Source organism: Plecotus auritus (genome assembly GCF_963455305.1).
Source record: "Plecotus auritus genome assembly, chromosome: 2".
NCBI lineage: Eukaryota > Metazoa > Chordata > Mammalia > Chiroptera > Vespertilionidae > Plecotus > Plecotus auritus.
This window is the reverse complement of record NC_137771.1, coordinates 77,650,179-77,671,191: the sequence shown is the minus strand read 5'-3', so window position 1 is coordinate 77,671,191 and position 21,013 is coordinate 77,650,179. Positions and strand designations below refer to the sequence as shown.

The 21,013-nt window shown below is 36.7% G+C and overlaps 1 protein-coding gene across 1 annotated transcript; it reads right to left on the bottom strand.

Annotated features, from left to right (window-relative positions):
* Positions 1 to 2,536: 2,536 nt before the first annotated feature.
* On the bottom strand, positions 2,537 to 11,094 carry PRL (prolactin; the record flags this gene model as incomplete). The annotated part of the gene is made up of 6 exons (XM_080654654.1): positions 2,537 to 2,728; positions 4,896 to 5,129; positions 7,169 to 7,276; positions 8,793 to 8,977; positions 10,687 to 10,821; positions 11,067 to 11,094. The coding sequence occupies 6 exons, from the start codon at positions 11,092 to 11,094 to the stop codon at positions 2,537 to 2,539; spliced, it is 882 nt and encodes a 293-aa protein (XP_080510780.1).
* Between the last annotated feature and the right edge of the window lie 9,919 nt (positions 11,095 to 21,013).

The following is a 21,013-nucleotide window of genomic DNA, read 5'->3' as shown; positions in this document are numbered from 1 at the left end:
AAAAATGCCTTGAATTCTGATCTGAGGAGGTGCCACCTTCTGCTCATCTCTAGAGCTATTGCAAATCAATTATTTTTTTAAAAATATATTTTATTGATTTTTTACAGAGAGGAAGGGAGAGAGAGAGTTAGAAACATAGATGGGAGAGAAACATTGATCAGCTGCCTCTTGCACACCTCTTACTGGGGATGTGCCCGCAACCAAGGTACATGCCCTTGACAGGAATTGAACCTGGAACCCTTGAGTCCGCAGGCTGATGCTCTATCCACTGAGCCAAACTGGTCCAGGCTGCAAATCAGTTATTAAGGGCAAGGAATACTCCCTAATACATAGGGACATTTTGGAAAAGGACGAAAAAAGAGGAAAGGGAGGTAAAAGGGAAATATGAGATATTTGCTCTTAGGGTATAAAAATTTACATCTTCACCAAATAGAGCATTCTAATAGCAGCTCATCCTTCACAAACTATGTCTTCTACTCACTTTTTCTCTTCATGCGTTTCCTTTCCTTTATGTTCCTCTTCCTTTTTTCCACTTTATTCCCCTTTCTATCTACATTTTTATTTCATCTCTATCAGGATGTTGGGTGGGATATTTCTTATTGTCTATTGTCTAGGAAATCCTGCTAAAATCCTAAAAAGCTGCTGCAAAACAGCCTGGCAATGCTATTGCTTTCTAAGGAGAGCATGTAAGAAATAGGCCATCATCCTAGGTTGTCTAGAGGTCGTTGAACAAGCTGAGCTGCCCTAATCTAGTCACCCCTCTCCAGTCTCATAAATAGATTAAGTGTATGAGGAGGATGCTGTAATTCAGTGTCTGAGTAGGGAATATTTGTAAGGCCAACTCTCTAAGATACTTATTACCAGAGATAATTACTCATTGGATCTCAAAGAAAGAGAGAATGGCATTTAATTCCTCATCTGCTTATGAATCCAGTTTTCTGACCCATTCTGTGTCTATGCAAAGAGGTAGAGAAGAAAATTGTGAAGAGACCCCGGGGAAGGAAGGGGTCAGAAGCAATCCAGTATTATCAGCACTCAGTTGTTCAGAGTGATTATGAGGCCTGAGTTTCCTGTGAAAGGGTTGGTAGATAGGTGACCTTGAGCCAGACTTCTACAGTGGGGTACTTGTGGGACCAGGGAACAACAGAAGAGGCTGTGGAGAATACTGCAAATGTCAGAGCTGTGGGGTGGAGAGAAGAATTGAGCCAGAACATTTACCCTGATAGACTATAGAGTGGGGTGTCCCCATTTGTAAATGTCCTGGAAAATCACAAGAGAGACACTTGCCACTCAGAGACAATTTAAGGTTAGTCCCTATCAGCAATGAGAAGGCTACAAAAGCATCACATAAGATCATGATGTCAAAACTTTTTCATCTTTCCTCATCCTTTATCCCATCCAGCATAGCCAGAGGAAAGGAGATCCAGAAGAGGGAGTGAGAAGAAAGCTTGCAGAAATAGACCACATCTACTTTCCCCATTAGGTTCCTGAGCCATAATAAGGGAGAGAAAAACATTAAAGAGGGTAGATATGGGATGGAATTGAAACTTGTCTGGACATGACTTGTTAGATCCAGAGTTATTAAAACATATGGAATGTGCCAAAGATTGTACTAAGCAGATGGGAACTCAGTAGAGCATGGTTGAAGGATAAGGCCATTTCATCTTTGTATCTGCCATGGTCTGAATGTTTGTTACCCCACAATTCATATGTTGTTGCCCTAATCCCCAAAGGCGATGGTACTAGTGAGTGAGGCCTTTGGGATTTAACTTATGAGGTTTGGCCGTTGTGAATGGAATTAGTGCTCTTATATAAGAGACCCACAAAGCTCGCTAGCCTTTTATGCCATGTGAGGATACAATGAGAAGTCTGGGACCCAGATGAGGGTTCTCACCCCACCATGGTGGCTCCCTGACCTTGTACTCCAACCTTCAGAACTGTGAGAGCTAAATTTCTGTCGTTTATAAGTGACCTAGTCTGTGGTGTTAGCCTGAACAGACTAAGACAGCATCCTGATAATTTGAGACTGTTTAGTAAACCTCATGCTACTTGGGTGCATTACAATTTCATAGTATTTAAATTGTCTGTCATAATACTGTGAAAGTTAGCTGATAGGATATGGCTGCCTTTTCGAAAGAATCCTGAGAATTCAATCTTCTTGTTAGCATGACCAGCATGATTAATAATTATCAAATTCTTTGATTCTAATAACTCGACTCACAATGATTTACTGTGATTCTAAAGTAAGCTGTTAATTGTCTTATTTGTAATGCTAGCTTCTGCTATTTGTGACAAATTTTAATAGGAACTTCTCAATGATAGTGATTAATTTTCTTTTGATTTGCTATTAAGTGAAGATAAGAAACTTTGACAAATTGCTCCTGTAGATTTTGACATCTCTAAGAAGTCGGTTTTTATTTTTTAAGATAAGACCCATTACATCAAGCATGCATTAAAAAGCTATAAAACTAAAAGAAGCTTGCTATGGGGTGGATCATTAAGAACCATTCCAGAAATAGATTGAATGGATGTGAGCTTAGCAGTTGTTATTGTAGATGATTTGGCACTTCAGGAACTTGAGATAGTTGTCAATCTTATTCGAATCCCTGCGTAGGCAATGGAGCAGGTTATAAAAAGCAAAAAGGCGAGTGTCTTCATCGGCCACCTCCAGAGATGGAAATCCCAACCAGGTAGGGTAGGCCTCATTTCTTATGACTCCATGTTGAACCTAATAACAAAAAATATAGTGACATTATTAGTATTATTTGCTTATCTTTGCTCTTTCTAATTGTTGAATTAAGATTTGTGGAAGAGATATGAATGTAAAACTCTCCAGAGGCATGGATTATTGAGCCAGCATATCAGAAATCTATTTATAGTGTAAAAACTAGAAGCAGAACTCAAGTGTGAGTTTTCTCATATGTATGTGATTGTAGATGAAGTATGCCTGTGCTAGATGAAGAACCAGAAAGTTGTTATTGAACATAGACATGAACGTGACAAAGGGACAATGAGGAGCTGGCCTCCGTTCTCTCACTTGAGGAACTTCTTCATTTTCTGACTTTTTCTCTGATGTGCACTGTGGATTTTATTTCTTCTGACAGGTCACAATGTGACACGTCACATTGATCTTTTTCCTACTTTGAACAGCTTATATTCTCCATATAGTATATGTGCCAGAGAAGGATATGATGAGGACTGTACTTGATGTTTTAAGGCTAAGACTAAGATGAGTTGCTGAAGGAGTCAGAGAGACCTTTGCAATCTGCTAGGACAAATAACCCCCAACTTTTTAGGAAGAATAGATGCTTTCTTTTGAGGTCTATTGAGTGTAAGATCCTGGGAAACGTGACTATGAGAAAGGAGGTGTAAGCAGCAACTCATCAGTAGTGAGGGTGGGTGGTGGGTGGGAGCACAAGTGTGATAACAAAAGGCCACTGAACAACGTGAAGGAGGAGCACATGCCACTCAGCGCTCTTTAGCCACTGTGTGCTGGAAGTCCCCGGGGACTTGAGAGACCTAGTTCTGCTTGTTAACTAGGGCTGTAAGCTAGTTTGCAGAGCTAGGAGATACAAATGTGGGTGACTGTAGATTCTGATTGCTAAACTAACTTTCTCTGTACAGTCAGAATATTTTTAAAACCTGGGATTCCTACTGGAATCCCAAGCACGTGTGCGCGTGTGTATGTGTTGACTTGCTGTTTTTTCTGTTTTGTTTTGGTGTTTGACCCCTATGACAAAATATACTATGCCAGGAACAATGTTATGAACAAGAATAAATAAATACATGTGTGTTTTTTTAAAAAAAACTAAAATTGAAATATTATGGAACAAATTGGTGACCTCAGAAAGCAGGCCCACAGTGATGAAGAAAATCATTTGAAAATCTATGTGTTTACTACTTATGTCCCAAGGGTAAAATGTACTTTGTATTTGATATATTCTTCTCCTATGAAAATGACCAAATGATACATGCTAACAAGTACTTTGTATACAATAAGAAAAATATAAAATTGCTCCTGTTATTTCTATGATCATATATTTTTCTTTAGATGATGATACATTATTTCTGAGAAATTCAGAAGGCTGTTTAGATCTTACCTCATTTGTATTGAAATGATCCCACCTAAATGGAGATTTATATTGCAAATATTACCTCAGTCTAAATATGACAGATTATTTGGGGAGATCAAATGCAATGTGTCAATTTCATTTTTGAAGCCCCCCCCCAATAAGATTTAGAATGATGCAACTCTATAAATTAGAAAATAAAGAACATTTTAGAAAAGATATACCTCTTTCTTTTGTAACCCACTGAAATTATAGTGGTTGTTGAGCAGCATCAATGCCATTGTCTCATCTTTTCTATCTCCTTCCTTCCCAAACAACTATGTCTACCAGAGTGGCGGGGGGTGGGGGGGGGGAGGGGAAGGAAAGAGGGAGATAAACACCATCCAATCTGATTTTTATTTTCTCTTTTCTCCGTTCTCTCTCATGTTTTGGTGTGGGGAGAAAAGAGGAAGAATATGAGCAGAATGACAATAATAGGTGTCCTAGAATACTTTGAGGAAAACATTTCTCTAGCAGATTATCTTCTCTAGTTTCTTTTCACTGAAATTATTTAACTGCCTGTCCCCAAGAAGGGCCAAGGCTTGGATGGATTTGTGTGCAGTATAGGGAAGTCTGCACCTGTCAAATATGACAGTGGAATGCTAAGATTCACTTACAGTAGACCCTATCACTACGAATTACTATTGCTTTATTTAATAGCAGGTAGAATATAAACTGCCTAAATTTTGTTCTTACAAAGTGAGGTATTTCAAAATGGATTCCTCTTTACAGGGTTCACTTCTTTCTTTAATGAGAAAAACAAAGAAGTGTCAGGAAGCTACTCACCCGGTTGATTATCTTCTCCATGCCCTCTGTAAGTTGTTGATTACGTTCCTTGATCTCTATGGCTTTTGCTAGGATGGCATGCGGGACTTCTTGCTTACGAAGGGATTCTTGCATACCAAGGGATTTGGGGGTAACAGGGGTTTCTTGTATACCACCCATTTCCATGACTAAATGAAACAGAGGCTCATTCCAGGAGCGTAGGATTGTAAGGACCAGGTTCAGAAGGTCTTCGTGCTAAGCAACCATTAAAATAAGTGCATTAAAATAAGCATAGTACAATGGGTTACATGTGATTTTTGCTCAGAGAGGCTGACTTAAATATATCTTTGTTATTCCTACATGTATGTAGTTTGTAGGAAGGTACAAGTTGTAAAAATATAAAATTTAAGCTATTGGTTTATACTTTGATATATTTTTAAAAATCTGGCTTAAGTAACTTCTTCTTTTAATGATAGTTCTAATTTATGACATGAAGACTTTGTTTTTCTTCTGAAATTCTACCATTTGCCCACACAGAGAATTCTTTCTAATTTGACTGCTTTGCTTTTCCGTGGGGAAAAAACAATTTTGTTGGAACTCCATAAGCGCCTTTCCTGACTCAGGAAACATAGAGTTCACCAGTGTCAATGACAAAGACCTCAAATAATTTAATTTAAAGATTCATTCTTATCAATGAATCAAATTATTCATTAAATTATTTGTTTTGTGACTTGTAGTTTTATTTTATGCGCTCTTTATGAAGAAGATACAGTATACAGAAACATGCGCTCCTTAGTCCATACCAATTCCTGCCCCCACGCTGCTCTCGGAACACTGTATTTACTGACATATTCTATCATTAATAACAGCATTAAAGGAATCCACAATGGACGTATTGTAGCATAACAATAAAAAGAGTTTTGAATTGGATGAAGCCCAGACTCACTGTTTACTACCCATGTAACTGGTATAAATTCCATCAACTCTCCAAGTCATGGTTTCTTTATATCATTATGTGTAATAATAGCACCTTGTGTGAGAGGATTTTATATGAGGATTAAATATAGTAATGCACATAAAGTGCTTTGTAAGGTGTCCGCTAATGTAGTAGCTATCAATAAATTTAACTCCTCTTCTTCTTCCTCCCCATTTTCACCTTCTTTCTTTATTTTATTATTATCATTATCATCATTATAATTATTTATTAATAGGCTTAGCAGACAGAAACAATGCCGGTATCATTAACAAAGTTGTAAGGAAAGAACACATTGAATTTATGGGGCTATACATGTGAAGATTTTTTAAAAAATCATGTTAATTGTGGTTATGGCAGGAAATCAGAAGGGAGATTATAATAATAATAAATTCGAGCTGGGATAAATGACTGGGGCTTGATATGCAGACATTGCTGTCATCAGAACAGAGGCCATAGTCATGAGAAGCAAAACAATATTTTATAAGATCTGCTTTCAGGTGAGACTTATTATTAAGAAGTAAGAGTTGGCAGAGGAGTGAGTGAAGAATGAAGAAAGGAAGAAAGAAGTAGGTGTCAGAGAAGTAGGAGGATCAGAAGGAGAGCCTTGAAAGTCCAGAAGAGATGGCTCAGATGGTGCAGTGGTCAGAAATGTGAAATGCTGTCCTTGTAGGAGCCCCTCTCATAAATAAAACTGATTTGTGTTTCTTACATATCCATGTTGGTTTTTTTTTCAAACCTTATATTTTACATATGGAAGTCCAATTTTGCTAATGCTTTCACATAGTATAATATATGCAGTCCTGGGTCTAAGCATTGGTTACTATCATGACTGCATAGCCAATTTATAGATCTGTTATCATTTATTTATTTATTTATTTATTTTTAAACGTATTTTTATTGTTCTTTTAGAAAGAGAGGAAGGTAAAGGGAGAGAGACATAGAAAAATCGCTGAGAGAGAACATCAATTGGCTGCCTTCTGCATGCCCCTCACCAGGGATCGAGCCCATAACCCAGGCATGTGCCCTGACCAGGAAAGGAACTAGCCATCTCTTGGTGCATGTGTCGACATTCAACCATTTAGCCACACTGGCTGGGCTGTTATTTATTTTGCTGCTACAATATTTAGTCAGCATTTGATTTTACTGACAATTTACCAACTATATAATGTCATTTTTCTTTGATTGCTTACTCTTCCTCCTCCTTGCCCGGCAAGTGCAGTTACCATTGCCTGTTCTAATGCCTCTAATAATCTACAGCATGGAAATATCAGTGTACTGCCTCCATTGTTTTGGTGAGAATCCTGGATAAAAGACTTACATGGATCTTTTGGGCTTGCTCCTTGTCTTCAGGGGTAGGGATTAAAGAAGTGTGGCAGCCGTTGATGGCCTTGGCAATGAACCCCCTGCCCTGGGTATACCGTTTATCCTGAAAGTGATAGAGCAAATTCAATGAGGGTTGTTTGGGTATTAAATCAATTCCAAAATGTTAACACCTTTGATAGTTGTATAATTTTTAAAAAATTATAGCTACATAAAAATTAAAACTAAAGAAATAAGAAAGTTGCCCTTTTTCCTACCCTTTTCGTTATCTCTATAAACAGTTCTTTTTCATCTAACTTTTCTAAATTCCAAATCCTTCCTTTTTTTTTGCTATTTTCTTCCCTTTATTCTTTCTATACATTACTATATGGAAAGCAAACACTAAAAATATAAAGAATATGAAATATTAAATGTTTATTAAGTATCTTCTTTCTTTAATACTTGAACCAAATGTGATAGTGCATATGAGCCTATATTTAGCCATTTTAATCTCTTGACTATGTAGGACCAAATGGATACACTCCTTTAATAGGTATTATAAAATTGAAACTTTTCTTTGACTAATCTCTAAATCTATACAACTATATGCCATCTTCATCGTAGATACAGAATACAATTTGTTCATCATGATGAAGTGATAAATCAGAAAAACAGAAAATATTAAGCAATGGGCTGAGAATAAGAACAGAAAAATCTATGCTAACACATTGACAGAGAAAAACCAATCATTAGCAAACATAGTGGAAATTCAAAGAGATTACTAGAAATATTTGGAAGACAAAAGATGGCCAGTCAAAAATGTATAAAAGAACAATTAGTGTGAAAAATAACTATATAAATATACATTTATTATAAACATTAAACCACATTCTTCATGGAGATTCTTTGATTTATTGAAGTTTTAATCCATTGTCTGATCTTTGATTGACCTAAAAGAGTTAACATATGACTTCCAAAATACCTTAATCAGAAAGAAAATAATTGTTTCCTGTTCTAAACTAATCCTCCTATTGTAGTTCTAAACCTGGAAATCTTAGAACAATAATTCATAGCATTTTTGAGTTTTAGAAAAGCTAGCTTTATTACTTGTTTATCTTCCTATCATGCATTCAGTTTAGTTTAACTTTGCCCAACACACCCACTTCATTGCAGTGCAATTCTCATTTATTATATATCTGCAGTGCAGAATGCCTTGGGAGAAACATACCCTACATGCAAGGACAAGAAATCAACATGCTTTCTTCTCCTCAGCCTGACCGTTCAGGCACCTTGATGTCACAGCCTCCACAAATATGAGAAAACACATTTCCATTATTTAAGCTGTATGTGTTTTGTATGGCAGCCCCAGATGACTAGTATGGATGCTTAACAATTTTTGGAAATTCTTAAAAACAAAATAAATTAAAGGAAATTAAAAAAAAAATACACTCTTTAAAAGTCTTTGGCATTTCCTGAAACTGTCCCTTTCTTCTTATTCCACATTTCATTTACCGATGCCTTCTTTGACCTATAAGGTGCATTATTTGAAATTTGGCTTGTGTGGCTTTCTTGTTTAAAGTGTGATAGCTCAGTCATTCACATGAAGGTTCCTTCTGGGAAGAACCAAGAAGCATGATACTTACAAACTCAAAGAACATTTCAGAGGAGAGGTTATGGATGTAGTCAGATAGGATGACTGCACGGTCAAACAGGTCTCCGAGGGGCACTTGGCAGTTGACAAACCCGCTGGGACAGGTGGGCATGGAGGCCACGTTCTTGCACAGGAGCAGGCTTGACACCAGCACCAACACCAGCAGGAATGGCCCTCCTTAAACAGAAACAGGAGCCATTCTCAGATGATCTGTTTAGCTGAGGTTATCAAAAGTCATCTTGTGGAGGACAACCTTATCTCTCCACATTGCCCTCAGCATGATTTGGTACTTTAATAGCTGGGGTGGAGAAGAATCAACACTTTCCACTGTGTAAATGTAGATATATAATTATATTTGCACAGATATATAGTCAGAAAAGTAGGTTAGTCCCTGCATGTTTGCACTGCTCCCAGAAGTGCCTTTATAATTTGTAAGCATTTGGAGCTTAAATTAATTTTGAGCCAGAGTGTGTAGGTCATTCTCGTAAGATAGTTTAGTGCCTTGGGAGTTTCTGCAGATTTTCAGCAGCCTGGCTCTCTTGGAGTTTGTAATTATTTTATTTTATTTTTTGATATAGCAAAGGTGGAGATTTATTGAAGAACAAGTACAGACTCCCAAGTGGGGAGGGGAAAAGGGTCGCCTGTAAATTTTTTTTAACACTATATTGACTAATACTTGCATTTTAGACACTGAAATGGCAGTTGATCTGTTTGTTTCACCTTCTTGACTGATTGATAAGAATAAGCACATGCCTGACTGATTGCTAATGTTGAATATGAAGAGAAATCTAACATCACAAATGATGCTCTAGCCTAGATCTGCTAACTCACTTTAAAAACCCCATGCATCTGCTTGCCACTTTGCCAAAAATTTTAACATTAAAAAAAAAATGTTTCACAATAGCCCAGTGAGATAGCCTCAGCCTTCATTATTATCATCCAATTATACTGATGAAACAGAAGGCTTAGCGAGTTTAAGGGATTCTTCCTAAGTCCCATTATGAGCAGGTGGAGGATGCCCATACTGTCATATTGTCACTTCCTCATGTCCCACCCATCACACACAATTAGTAGTCACGATGACTCAGTGTTTCCAGAGGCCATTGCCATTACATGTAAAGAACAATGTTTGAACTTTGATTGCATGATAACAGTGGCCCTAGAAAGTTTGTTTTACCCATTTTTTCCTGCTCAGTTTATAAAACGCCTACTTTAAAATATTTGACAATTATCTGAGATGATTTAGTCCTCAATTTGTCCTCTCAGTAGATGAATAGATGTGGACTTATAACATATCAATAATTTACACTTTCAAAAGGTAAGAAACAATATATTTAAATCTCTTTTTAATAGCAAAGACTCCAAAAGAATATCTGGTATTAAAATGTGTTGATCAGAAAATTAAAATTTTAAGAAATCTTCAATAAATGTAGGTGGATATGTATGAGATAAAACTAGGCAAGTGCTAAAGATTTTGTGTGGAAAAATATCTAAACCAAAATACTTAAAAATATCTAAAAATATGTTAACTAAATAACTTTCAGCTGCACAATAAAAACATTCATGTTGTGAGGTGATTAATATAACAGACTTTTAATTTTTTAAAAAAACGTGTTTCCAAAAAGTTCATTTTCTGTACATGTAGTCATGAAATATTGCTGGATATTTTATCTACAGGTATTGTCTTCATTGTGGCTTCAGAGTTCAAATTTCAACAGGTTGACTCATCTTGACAAAATCATGTAAGAGGCCAGGGAACCAGAAAATGTAATCTCTGCCTTCTGGGTTTGTGATAAATTGGACCTAACGATACTTTGGTTTTATTCCAGTCCTGGGTTTCTCAACCTTGGCACCACTGGCATTTTGAGCAGGATAATTCCTCCAACCTCTAGAACTGTGAGAACTAAGTTTCTGTTGTTTAGAAGTGACCCAGTCTATAGGTCCTAGAGGCTCTCCTGTGCACTGTAGTTTGTTTAGCAGCATCTCTGACCTCGACCCACTAGGTAACAGTAACACTCCACCTGTCAATTAAGACAACCAAAAACATATGCAGACATTAAGATGTGTCTCTAAAGAAGGATTCATCCATTTGAGAACCGCTGTTCTATTCCATTGTGTGCTTATACAATTGCTTTATAGAGCAGTGATTAGATTACTTTTCTAAACTCTGTAAACCTGAAACATATTGCTAAGAGAATATTAGCTAAAATTTCATCCTTAAAGAAGTGTTGATTAAGCCAACAATTCAGTGAGTTGCTGTACATACCTGTCAGTGATAACCCTTTGTTGTCCATGGTGGTGATAACTTCGGGAAACACCCTTAGCCAAAGAAGATCTGGTAGTCCCACAGCTTTCTCTTTCCCAGATATTGGCTTTATAAACCTTTGACATCTTTATGAATGTTTTTAATAAGTATTTCCTTCCCTTTTACCAGTCATCTATTTTCGTCAATGAGATTACCCCCATAATTTCAAACATCAAATGGTATTTTATTTCTTATTCATATGTAGGAAGACATACTGGCCAGAAATTTTGAGAGGGATTTTGATTAATTAGACCAAAAGGAAATGAGAAAAATAATGAAGGTGAGATCTGGAAACTAGTTTGGGTTAGAGGACCTTCAAAACTCTAGAAGTCATTTACTTTGAATATTACCTTTATTTCTCTGCAGTTTCTTGAATGCAGCATTATATTTCACTTAGGTGTCTCATGTATTACCAACGGGTATTCTTTTTTTCATTCAAATTTACTAGGTGGTCAAGATTTCAAAACTGACACACTAAATACCAAGAAATAAAGATTGAGAAAATCAAATTTTCAGTTCCTTGTTATATTCTCCTTATACTCTTACTTTTTTCTTGTTTTTATATGCTATTTTGTTCTTTGTCTTAATGATATATATGTCTGGTACTTTGTTTTTAAATGTGCATTTTATTTGCTTACCTCTTTTGATTTTACCATATATGTAAACTTATATTATCATCTCCAGTTTACAGATTAAAAAACTGAGGCTTGGAGAGATTAAATGTCAAGAATAGAGAAGAAGTAATTAGTCAAGGTAGATGTTAGAAGGATTATTACTTCAAGAAGAATCAGGAGGGTTGTAAAAAGGCTGGAAAATGAATCATTTAACAAACATTAAAGATGATCAGGAAATCATTCCTGGCCTTGGGAAATTTATTTTGGGAAAGTGACATAGTGGTTTTCAAGGGCAAACACAAGCACACACTCACATACACACATCCTATATCTGACATAGTAAAACAAAATTCTAGGCAATCATTGCCATGTTCCTCAAGGACAGGGGTTGATAAACCTCTATTAACATATGATCATTTTATTTCTCTGACCTTGAGCCACTCTAGGGCTAAAGTGACAAAAATTAATCTTTCATGGGCTCAAAAGTTCCATTTGCCTTTTAGAGATTTCCTAAATGAAATGATTATAATGAATATAAACTAAGTTGTTGACGACTTTCTCTAAATTAAGTCCATGCATCTAAAACAGCCTGTGACCTTTAGTTTCAATTTTACCATATGTCTTTTATGGTAAATTGACAGATGAGGTAATTTAAAAAAATAATCCCTATAACATTTACTTTTACTATAGTTGCTACTGCCTTATTTGTACTTCAGCAATTGTCAGACTAAGTGCTCTTATGGGGGCTTAGAAATCTTAATCAAGACTAACATCACTTAAAAACTATCTTCCTTATTAATTGAGCATAGTGGTTTGGGTCGACTACTGAGTTCTCTATTCTATTCCATTGTTTTTGTGCCAGTACCAAGCAGTTTTGAGAACAGTGGCTTTGTAATACAGCTTGATATCTGGTATTGAGATCTCTACTGCTTTGTTCTTCTTTCTCAGGATTGCTGCAGCTATTCGGGGTATTTTCTTATTCCAGATGAATTTTTGGAGAGTTCTTTCTAGGTCTGTGAAATATGACGTTGGTATTTTAATGGGGAGTGCATTGAATCTATAGATTGCTTTGGGCAGTATGGACATTTTAATGATATTGATTCTACCACTCCATGAACACGGTATGTTCTGGGTTGGGAAAATTGGACAGATACATGCAAAAAATGAAACTAGACCACCAACTTACACCATACACAAAAATAAACTCAAAATGGATTAAGGACTTAAACATAAGACAGGAAACCATAAAAATATTAGAGGAATCCACAGGCAGCAAAATCTCAGACATATACCCAAGCAGTATCTTCACCAACACAGCTCCTAGGCCAATGGAAACTAAAGAGAAAATAAACAAATGGGACTACATCAAAATAAAAAGCTTCTGCACAGCAAAAGAAACCATCAAGAAAACAACAAGAAAGCCCACGGCATGGGAGAACATATTTGCCAATGTTATCTCTGATAAGGGTTTACTCTACAACATTTACAGGGAACTCATACAACTTAACAAAAGAAGATAAACAATCCAACCAAAAAGTGGCCAACGGACCTAAATAGATACTTTTGGAAAGAGGATATACAGAAGGCCAAGCGACATATGAAACATGCTCAAAGTCACTAAACATCCGAGAGATGCAAATCAAAACAACAATGCAGTACCATCTCACACCTGTCAGAATGGCTATCATCAACAAATCAACAAATGACAAGTGCTGGAGAGGATGTGGAGAAAAAGGAACCCTCGTGCACTGCTGGTGGGAATGCAGACTGGTGCAGCCACTGTGGAGAACAGTATGGAGTTTCCTCAAAAAACTAAAAATGGAACTCCCGTTTGACCCAGTGATCCCACTTCTAGGAATATATCCCAAGAAACTAGAAACACCAATCAGAAAGGATATATGCACCCCTATGTTCATAGCAGCACAATTTACAACAGCTAAAATTTGGAAACAGCCTAAGTGCCCATCAGCAGATGAGTGGATTAAAAAACTGTGGTACATCTACATAATGGAATACTCTGCTGCTGTAAAGAGGAAGGAACTCTTACCATTTGCAACAGCATGGATGGACCTGGAGAGCACTGTAAGTCAGTTGGAGAAAGATAAATATCACATGATCTCACTCATTTGTGGAATATAATGAACAACATAAACTGATGAACAAGACAGAGAAGCATTGATCCAGAGACAGAAGCATTGATCAGACTGTCAAACCTCAGAGGGAAGGCAGGGGAGAGTGGGGGTATGGGGAAGAGATCAACCAAAGGACTTGTATGCATACATATAAGCATAACCAATGGACACAGACACTAGGGGGGTGAGGGCATGAGCTGGGGGGGAGGACGGGAGGGGGGTAAGGACACATATGTAATACCTTAATTAATAAAGAAAAAAACTATCTTCCTAATTGCCTTAGCTTAAGCAACATCAGATTTTGAATCATACGTATCAGGTGTGATGATTTAGTTTCTAACAATCTGAACTGGGTCAGGATTTCATACACTCAGACTAGGTATCCACTTTGCCCTCTGGACAATGAAAGTCTGAATTATTAAGAGAGCAGCACCCTCTGGTAGAGAAATTAATGCTGCCCTACATCTCCCTACCCCCTCTCCTACAAACTTAAGAGTACAGAAATCTGTCATAAGAACTGACAACTTAATCTTAAAAGGTAAATGTGTTGCTACTTTTGTAGATAGCTAGGAAAAGAGTAATCTAAGAAAACCTGAGTTATGTTTATTCAGTGGAGGCCAATTGATTTACCGTATTTACCTCCACAGAGATATGTTTTCTCTGTGAAATTTCTTGTCTGCTTCCTTGCTGCTTCACAGCCCCACATTTCCATTAACGGGATATTGCAATATCTAAATAATGTAAAAGGCATATTCTATGCAAGAAGTCATAGTTGTCCTATTTTTTTGGCTAACTATGTCATCCACTTTTCACCTTAATTTTGTATGTGCTCTACTGCAGATCTTTCCTTTCTCAAACTCTGCCTTTAATTTAGAACAATAGAGAAGTTTACTAAGATTGGACTTGTCTGTTTCTATTTACAAAAGTTCATTTGTTTGCCATTTTTGGCCTAAAGGTTTAGGATTAAACTTAGAGCTGGTGATTAATTTCTGTCAAGTAGCTGAATAAATAGCTCAAATGATGTTAAAGAGCCATGAATGTTTTAGCACCTGAAGCTAATAAACAATTTTCCCACCTTTTCTAAGTGACTCTAATTTTTAACATTAAGCAACATCTGCTTGGTTTTTTTATTCTGAATTAGGGCTGGAGCTTGTACTTACTTTATATTTTCTTTTACTTAACTATTTTTTAGATTTGGAATGATATTGTTTTTTCTTCTGTCATTGATGATGCAAAAATATTTAAAATGCTTTACATAACTTGAAAGGTGTCTACTGCAAGATATAGAGGGGAATGTTAAAGAGCAAAAAATATTAAGAGGTTTAAAAATCATCAGACTCTGTCACAAGAATGTTTCAATCTATATTAATAATGAATTATCTTTAATAAAGGGAAATTTGCAAATGATTAAATGTGTATTGTTTATTAATTTTAAAATTTCAAAGAACCATCATCTAAAACTTGGACTAAAAGATAGGATATATGTTGTTTTCCCTATAAGATATCAGAAAATGTAAAAGGAACATTGAAGAAAGGATCAATCACAGTGATGATTTTTTGAATTGCACTGTTGTCAGGACAAGCAAAGTAATGATTTAATTGCTTCCTACTATTTACATTAACTTCATGCATATTAAAACATATATTTTTCCCCTTAAGTGCCTGTGTTCAATGCTTATCTCTTACTAGGGCTTTGCACATCATCAGCTTTCCTAAGGAACTCCAGAACCCAAGTCCTTAATCTGTTGGCAGTGTCTTGAAAGCATTTGCTCCTTAAGTGAAAAAGCCGCAGTGGAAGCATTTGGAAATTTCCCCTGTGATTCCTTTTTCTCTTTATTTCTTGTTTTCACTAATATTCTATTCATGTCTTCTGACCTAGTTTTATGAGTTCTCTGTACTGGCTTATCCTATGACTTTCTTGTCATATGCTTGTTCTAAACCATCTGTCCCTTTAATGCCTACTATAAGACAATGCCAAACCGATTTACTCTCTGAGGTTACATTTTTTTCAAGTAAACACATCAAATATTTTGCTGTATGCTAATGCTAAGTGGTGCAGGTAATAAATTTCTTTGTGAAAGATTCCTCATACATCAAGATTACGTGTGTGTGTGTGTGTGTGTGTGTGTGTCTTCCTTGCCTAATGGGAAATGGATCTGAAGCATGTTCACTTCCAGGAATTTACCTATCATTATCTATCTATCTATCTATCTATCTATCTATCTATCTATCTATCATCTATCTATCATCTATCTATCTAGAGAGACATTATTGAACAGGAAGTGGACTCTGAGCCATACCAACTACCAACTTCCAGGGACAATTTTAATCTTATAATTAGCACAGGTACCACCAAACAGAACAGAAAGCTATAGAAATAGACTAGCGTCCCTAAGGTTCCCTGAACGGACTGCATTCACTCTTTAATTGTCAATGGTGGTGAGACTCTGGGGATCCTAGCTGGGGGGCTGGGCAGTCAGGAGGAGTCTGGGAGGCCAGAACAGCAAATCTGTATGGATCTGAAGAGAATTATTTTAATATTCTAACAACTCATAAGGCCATACATGTACTGACTTTCTTCCACTGTTAATCATTTTTAAGCATTGAAAGAATTCAGATTGAGAAGCAGGTTTTTCACAGGAAATAATATCTGCCAGTTCCAGTCTACACAACCATCACTCTCCAATGCATTTTTCTATTAGAGTTTGTTAAAAATATCTTAGCTGTGACATGTTCATCATCTTCTTTATCATTCATTAAATGCAACTTTTCTAACTAGTGTAACATATATTTTGATATTTAGGGGTTGACTAAATTGACAATTGTTTAAAAATGCTCTTTACCATTTGGGGTTGCAATATAAATAAGAATAAATTCCTTGATGGAATGCTCTATTTATCAAAAGATATATGAAGATCTAGATATGTAGTTAGGTTGATAAAAGTATATATATAAAATTATATATATATATATATATATATATATATATATATATATATATATATAGTAAACTATGGGGGAAAACGAAGGTATAGGATGATGATGACGATTTCTAAGACAAGGAGATTGCAGAATTTTGGTTCTCCTTAATCCTAATAAAATGAGCAAAAGGAAAGCTTTAAAAGTACTAACAAAATTACACTTATTTCAAAGGTGGAAGAAAGTATGAGTATGTAATTTTTTCATGGCTTATAGCTGGAAATCAATAGATATAGTCAAGGTGATTTTTTAAAAAAGGAAAGGTGTCCACACATGATGCAAAGTTTCCATAATCACTGGAAGAATGAAAAACATTATAAACCTTCTGACACCTCAGGAAAAAATATCACACAAATACACATGTACACATGCACACACAGATAATACACATGACATTCCATGTAACAGAAGATAGAAAACAAAAGAAACATAAGCAAAAAACATATAAAATTAGAGGCCAGAATAAGATCAAAGATCAAATATATTATGCTAGAGGCCCGGTGCACAAAATTCGTGTATGGGTGGGGGTGTCCCTCAGCCCAGCCTGCACCCTCTCCAATCTGGGACCCCTCGAGGGATGTCTGACTGCCCATTTAGGCGGGATCAGGCCTAAATGGGCAGTCAGACATCCCTCTCACAATCCAGGACTGCTGGCTCCCAACTTCTCCCCTGCCTGCCTTCCTGATTGCCCCTAACCACTTCTGCCTGACAGCCTGATCACGCCCTAACCACTCCCCTGTCAGCCTGATTGATGCCTAACTGCTCCCCTGCCAGCCTGTTTGCCTGTAACTGCCCTCCCCTGCAGGCTTGATCACCCCCAACTGCCCTCCCCTGCTGGCCTGATCGCCCACAACTGCCCTCCCTTGCAGGCCTGGTTCCTCCCAACTGCCCTCCCCTGCTGGCCATCTTGTGGTGGCCATCTTGTGTCCACATGGGGGCAGCCATGTTTGACCACATGAGGGCAGCCATCTTGTGTGTTGGAGTGATGGTCAATTTGCATATTACTCTTTAATTAGATAGGATAGAGGCCTGGTGCATGGGTGGGGGCCAGCTGCTTTGCCCTGAAGGGTGTCCTGGATCAGGGTGGGGGTCCCCTTGGGACATGGGGCAGCCTGGGTGAGGGGCCTGTGGTGGTTTGCAGGCCTGCCACACCCCCTGGTGACCCAAACGGAGGCCCTGGTATCTGGGATTTATTTATCTTCCATAATTGAAACTTTGTAGCCTTGAGTGGAGGCCTGGCCTGCCAGGGTGTGTGGAAAGCTTGGCTTCCTCCACTGCTGGGGAAACCCAAGCCTCCTGCTCTGTCTGTGGCCACAGGCATATTGGTTGGGTTAATTTGCATACTTGCTCCTGATTGGTTGGCAGGCATGGTTTGTGGGTGTAGCGGAGTGATGGGATTAATTTGCATATTACTCTTTTATTAGATAGGATGATAAGTTTACTTATTTAAAGAAAAAAAATGACTGTTTCTCTAAAAATAGCATAACCCAATTAGATACTGAATGTAAGATATACCCTCAACCATCCTTTTCAAAGGATGAAGAGCTAGGGGTTGATTCTGACTCCCCCAGGGGACATTTACCTACATCTGAAGACATTTTTTATTATCATAACTGAAAGTAGCGGTGCTCCTGGCATTTACTGGGTAGAGGCCAGAGATGCTACCAAATATCTTACAATACACAGCACAGCCTCTCAAACAAAATATATGCCATCCAAAACATCAGTAGCTCTTATGTTGAGAATCCTGGTCTAAAATGAAGTGGCTAAGGAAAGTTAAAATGGAAATACAAAAAAAAAACAACACATCATGCAAATTATTTAAAATGCTGGAATAATAAAATTACTAATGAGGCATGTTTAAATTTAAGACAAAAGGGCTTAAAGGGTACTATTTTGTGATATTGTTTATAATCAACACTAAGGACAAGGCTGTGAATAATCTTTATACATTTTAATAATAGGATCTAAAACATAAAAACTTATATATATATAAGTTTTTATGTTTTAGATCCTAAATCTTCGTACATTGGGCATCTAGTGTGTATATATGTACATACACACTAGATGCCCAATGTACGAAGATTCATGCAGAATGGGCCTTCCTTACCCTGGCTACTGGCACAGCCTTTGTTCCGGCCTGGAGTTGCCCCACCTTCCCATGCTGCCCAGAGGCCTGGAGCAGCTGGGGCGGTGTGACATGCCTGTGTCGTCACCATGGCAACAATGCAAGTTTCCTGCTCCAGGCTGCTGGGCACCTGTGTATGCAAATTAACCTTCCATCTTTGTTGGGTTAATTTGCATACTCACTCCTGATTGGCTGGTGGGCATCACGAAGGTACGGTCAATTTGCATCTTTCTCTTTTATTAGTATAGATAATGTGAGGTGAATAACCAACATGCAAGATAGGAGTGTATGTATTTCAAACAACTCTGAAACACCTATAATAAATGGCATTATACTTGGCCATAATGAAAATGTAACCATTTTGTAAAAATTCAAACACATAACAATAAGAGCATATATGTAATTCAGTTTATTTTATTTTCTCTTAATAGTCATCAATAATTATTTGATTGCCAAATCTAAATAATTCCTTGAGCCCTTAGCTATCTCAATTTTTTTGGACATTCTACCTTGTATTCTCCTCATTGGCCATCATATTCCCTGTCATGTCCGTGAGGATGATCCCAACTCTATTTTTCTTTCCCTGACTTCTAAGCTGCCATCTACCTGCTATACCTGCTATATATTTCAACCTATATGTCTTTGATCAGAATATGCAGAGTTATTAAAAGAAGGCCTGACATTCAGCTTTTCTTAAAGTCTATCTTCTCAGTTGCCCACACTTAACCTCTCAGAGTTGTGTTTCTTATCTTTTCTTTTGTCTCCCTTCATTCACACTCAACCACTTTATTTGTTGCAATTATCTGGCCTCTTTAACCTCCATAAACTTTTCTTTCTTCCTATCTCCAGGTCATTTTGACCTGAATATTTATAATCACTTCTCTTTCATTTTCTCCTGCCTATGTCCATTTCAATTTTAACCTTTTTATTCATCTAGGAGATTAATCATCAGGAAGGGCAACTTCTGAATAATCTCTAATTTGTTTGAGTCATTGCATTTAAGATCAGAGGAACCACTGAGTAAATATAACCAAATATTTCATTTTACAGGTGAAGACAATGAAGTAAATATATTAATTATTGACAGAACTGGCACTGGAACGCCAGATCTTTTGCCTACCCAAAAGGTACTTTTTCTTCCTGTCTTCTTTATCATATTTATGCCCACTGAGTTTCTTATTCCGCTCATGGCTAAGTCTTGGTGAAAAGATACAGATGTGACTTTGAAGACATATTGAAAAACATGTTACTTCAGGACAAAATTCCAAGGTAATTGGGTTTCCAAAAAGAGAAGAAAGAAAAATAGAATGTTTTAAAAACTTAGGAGACTTAAAGGAATCATTGCCACTCTCAAAGAGTGTAATTTTAAATCATGTTATAAAGACAATGCATTTGTTAGAATATTTCTAAATGAGTTATATAGGTAAGGAATGAAAAACTATTACTTTTATTTTTTCAAATCGGTCTTTGGTTTATCTGCCATTTTGGTTTCTAAGAATTATTTTAGTAAGATGAGTCTTGCATATGTCATACACTCTTCATTTCACTTGACACTTCTACATCATTAGTAGCACGAAAGTCAGAGAATTCGTGTATATTATAAGAAATAAAAGGTTATCTGTCAACCACTTGACATAAGCAATATTATTATCTTTATAGGCAATATGGCATTTGAATGTTCTTTCTTCTACAGGTCATTTTGTACTCATGCTTTATAAGATTAACTTAATAGGTGAGGAATCAGGTATTTCTTCCAGAAAAGGCATTAATTTTATAGAGAAAGTAAGAGAATAAATATAGGCCATAAGTTTCTCTTAATAACTTGAATAAGAGAGAGACTATACTTTGAGTCGCATATGAGAATAGAGACAATTTGGATAAATGAAAATCATGAACACATATAGGAAACAGCTAAGAAATTGTGAGATGTTTTCATGTTCGGTTTATAGAAAGCTTTCTCATTAAAGCCACATCAAGTATATAGGAACACATTTATGACTTAAGCACATTTTTGGAAGATAAGTATGTGAAGTAACTATATCTTCCAAACTCTTG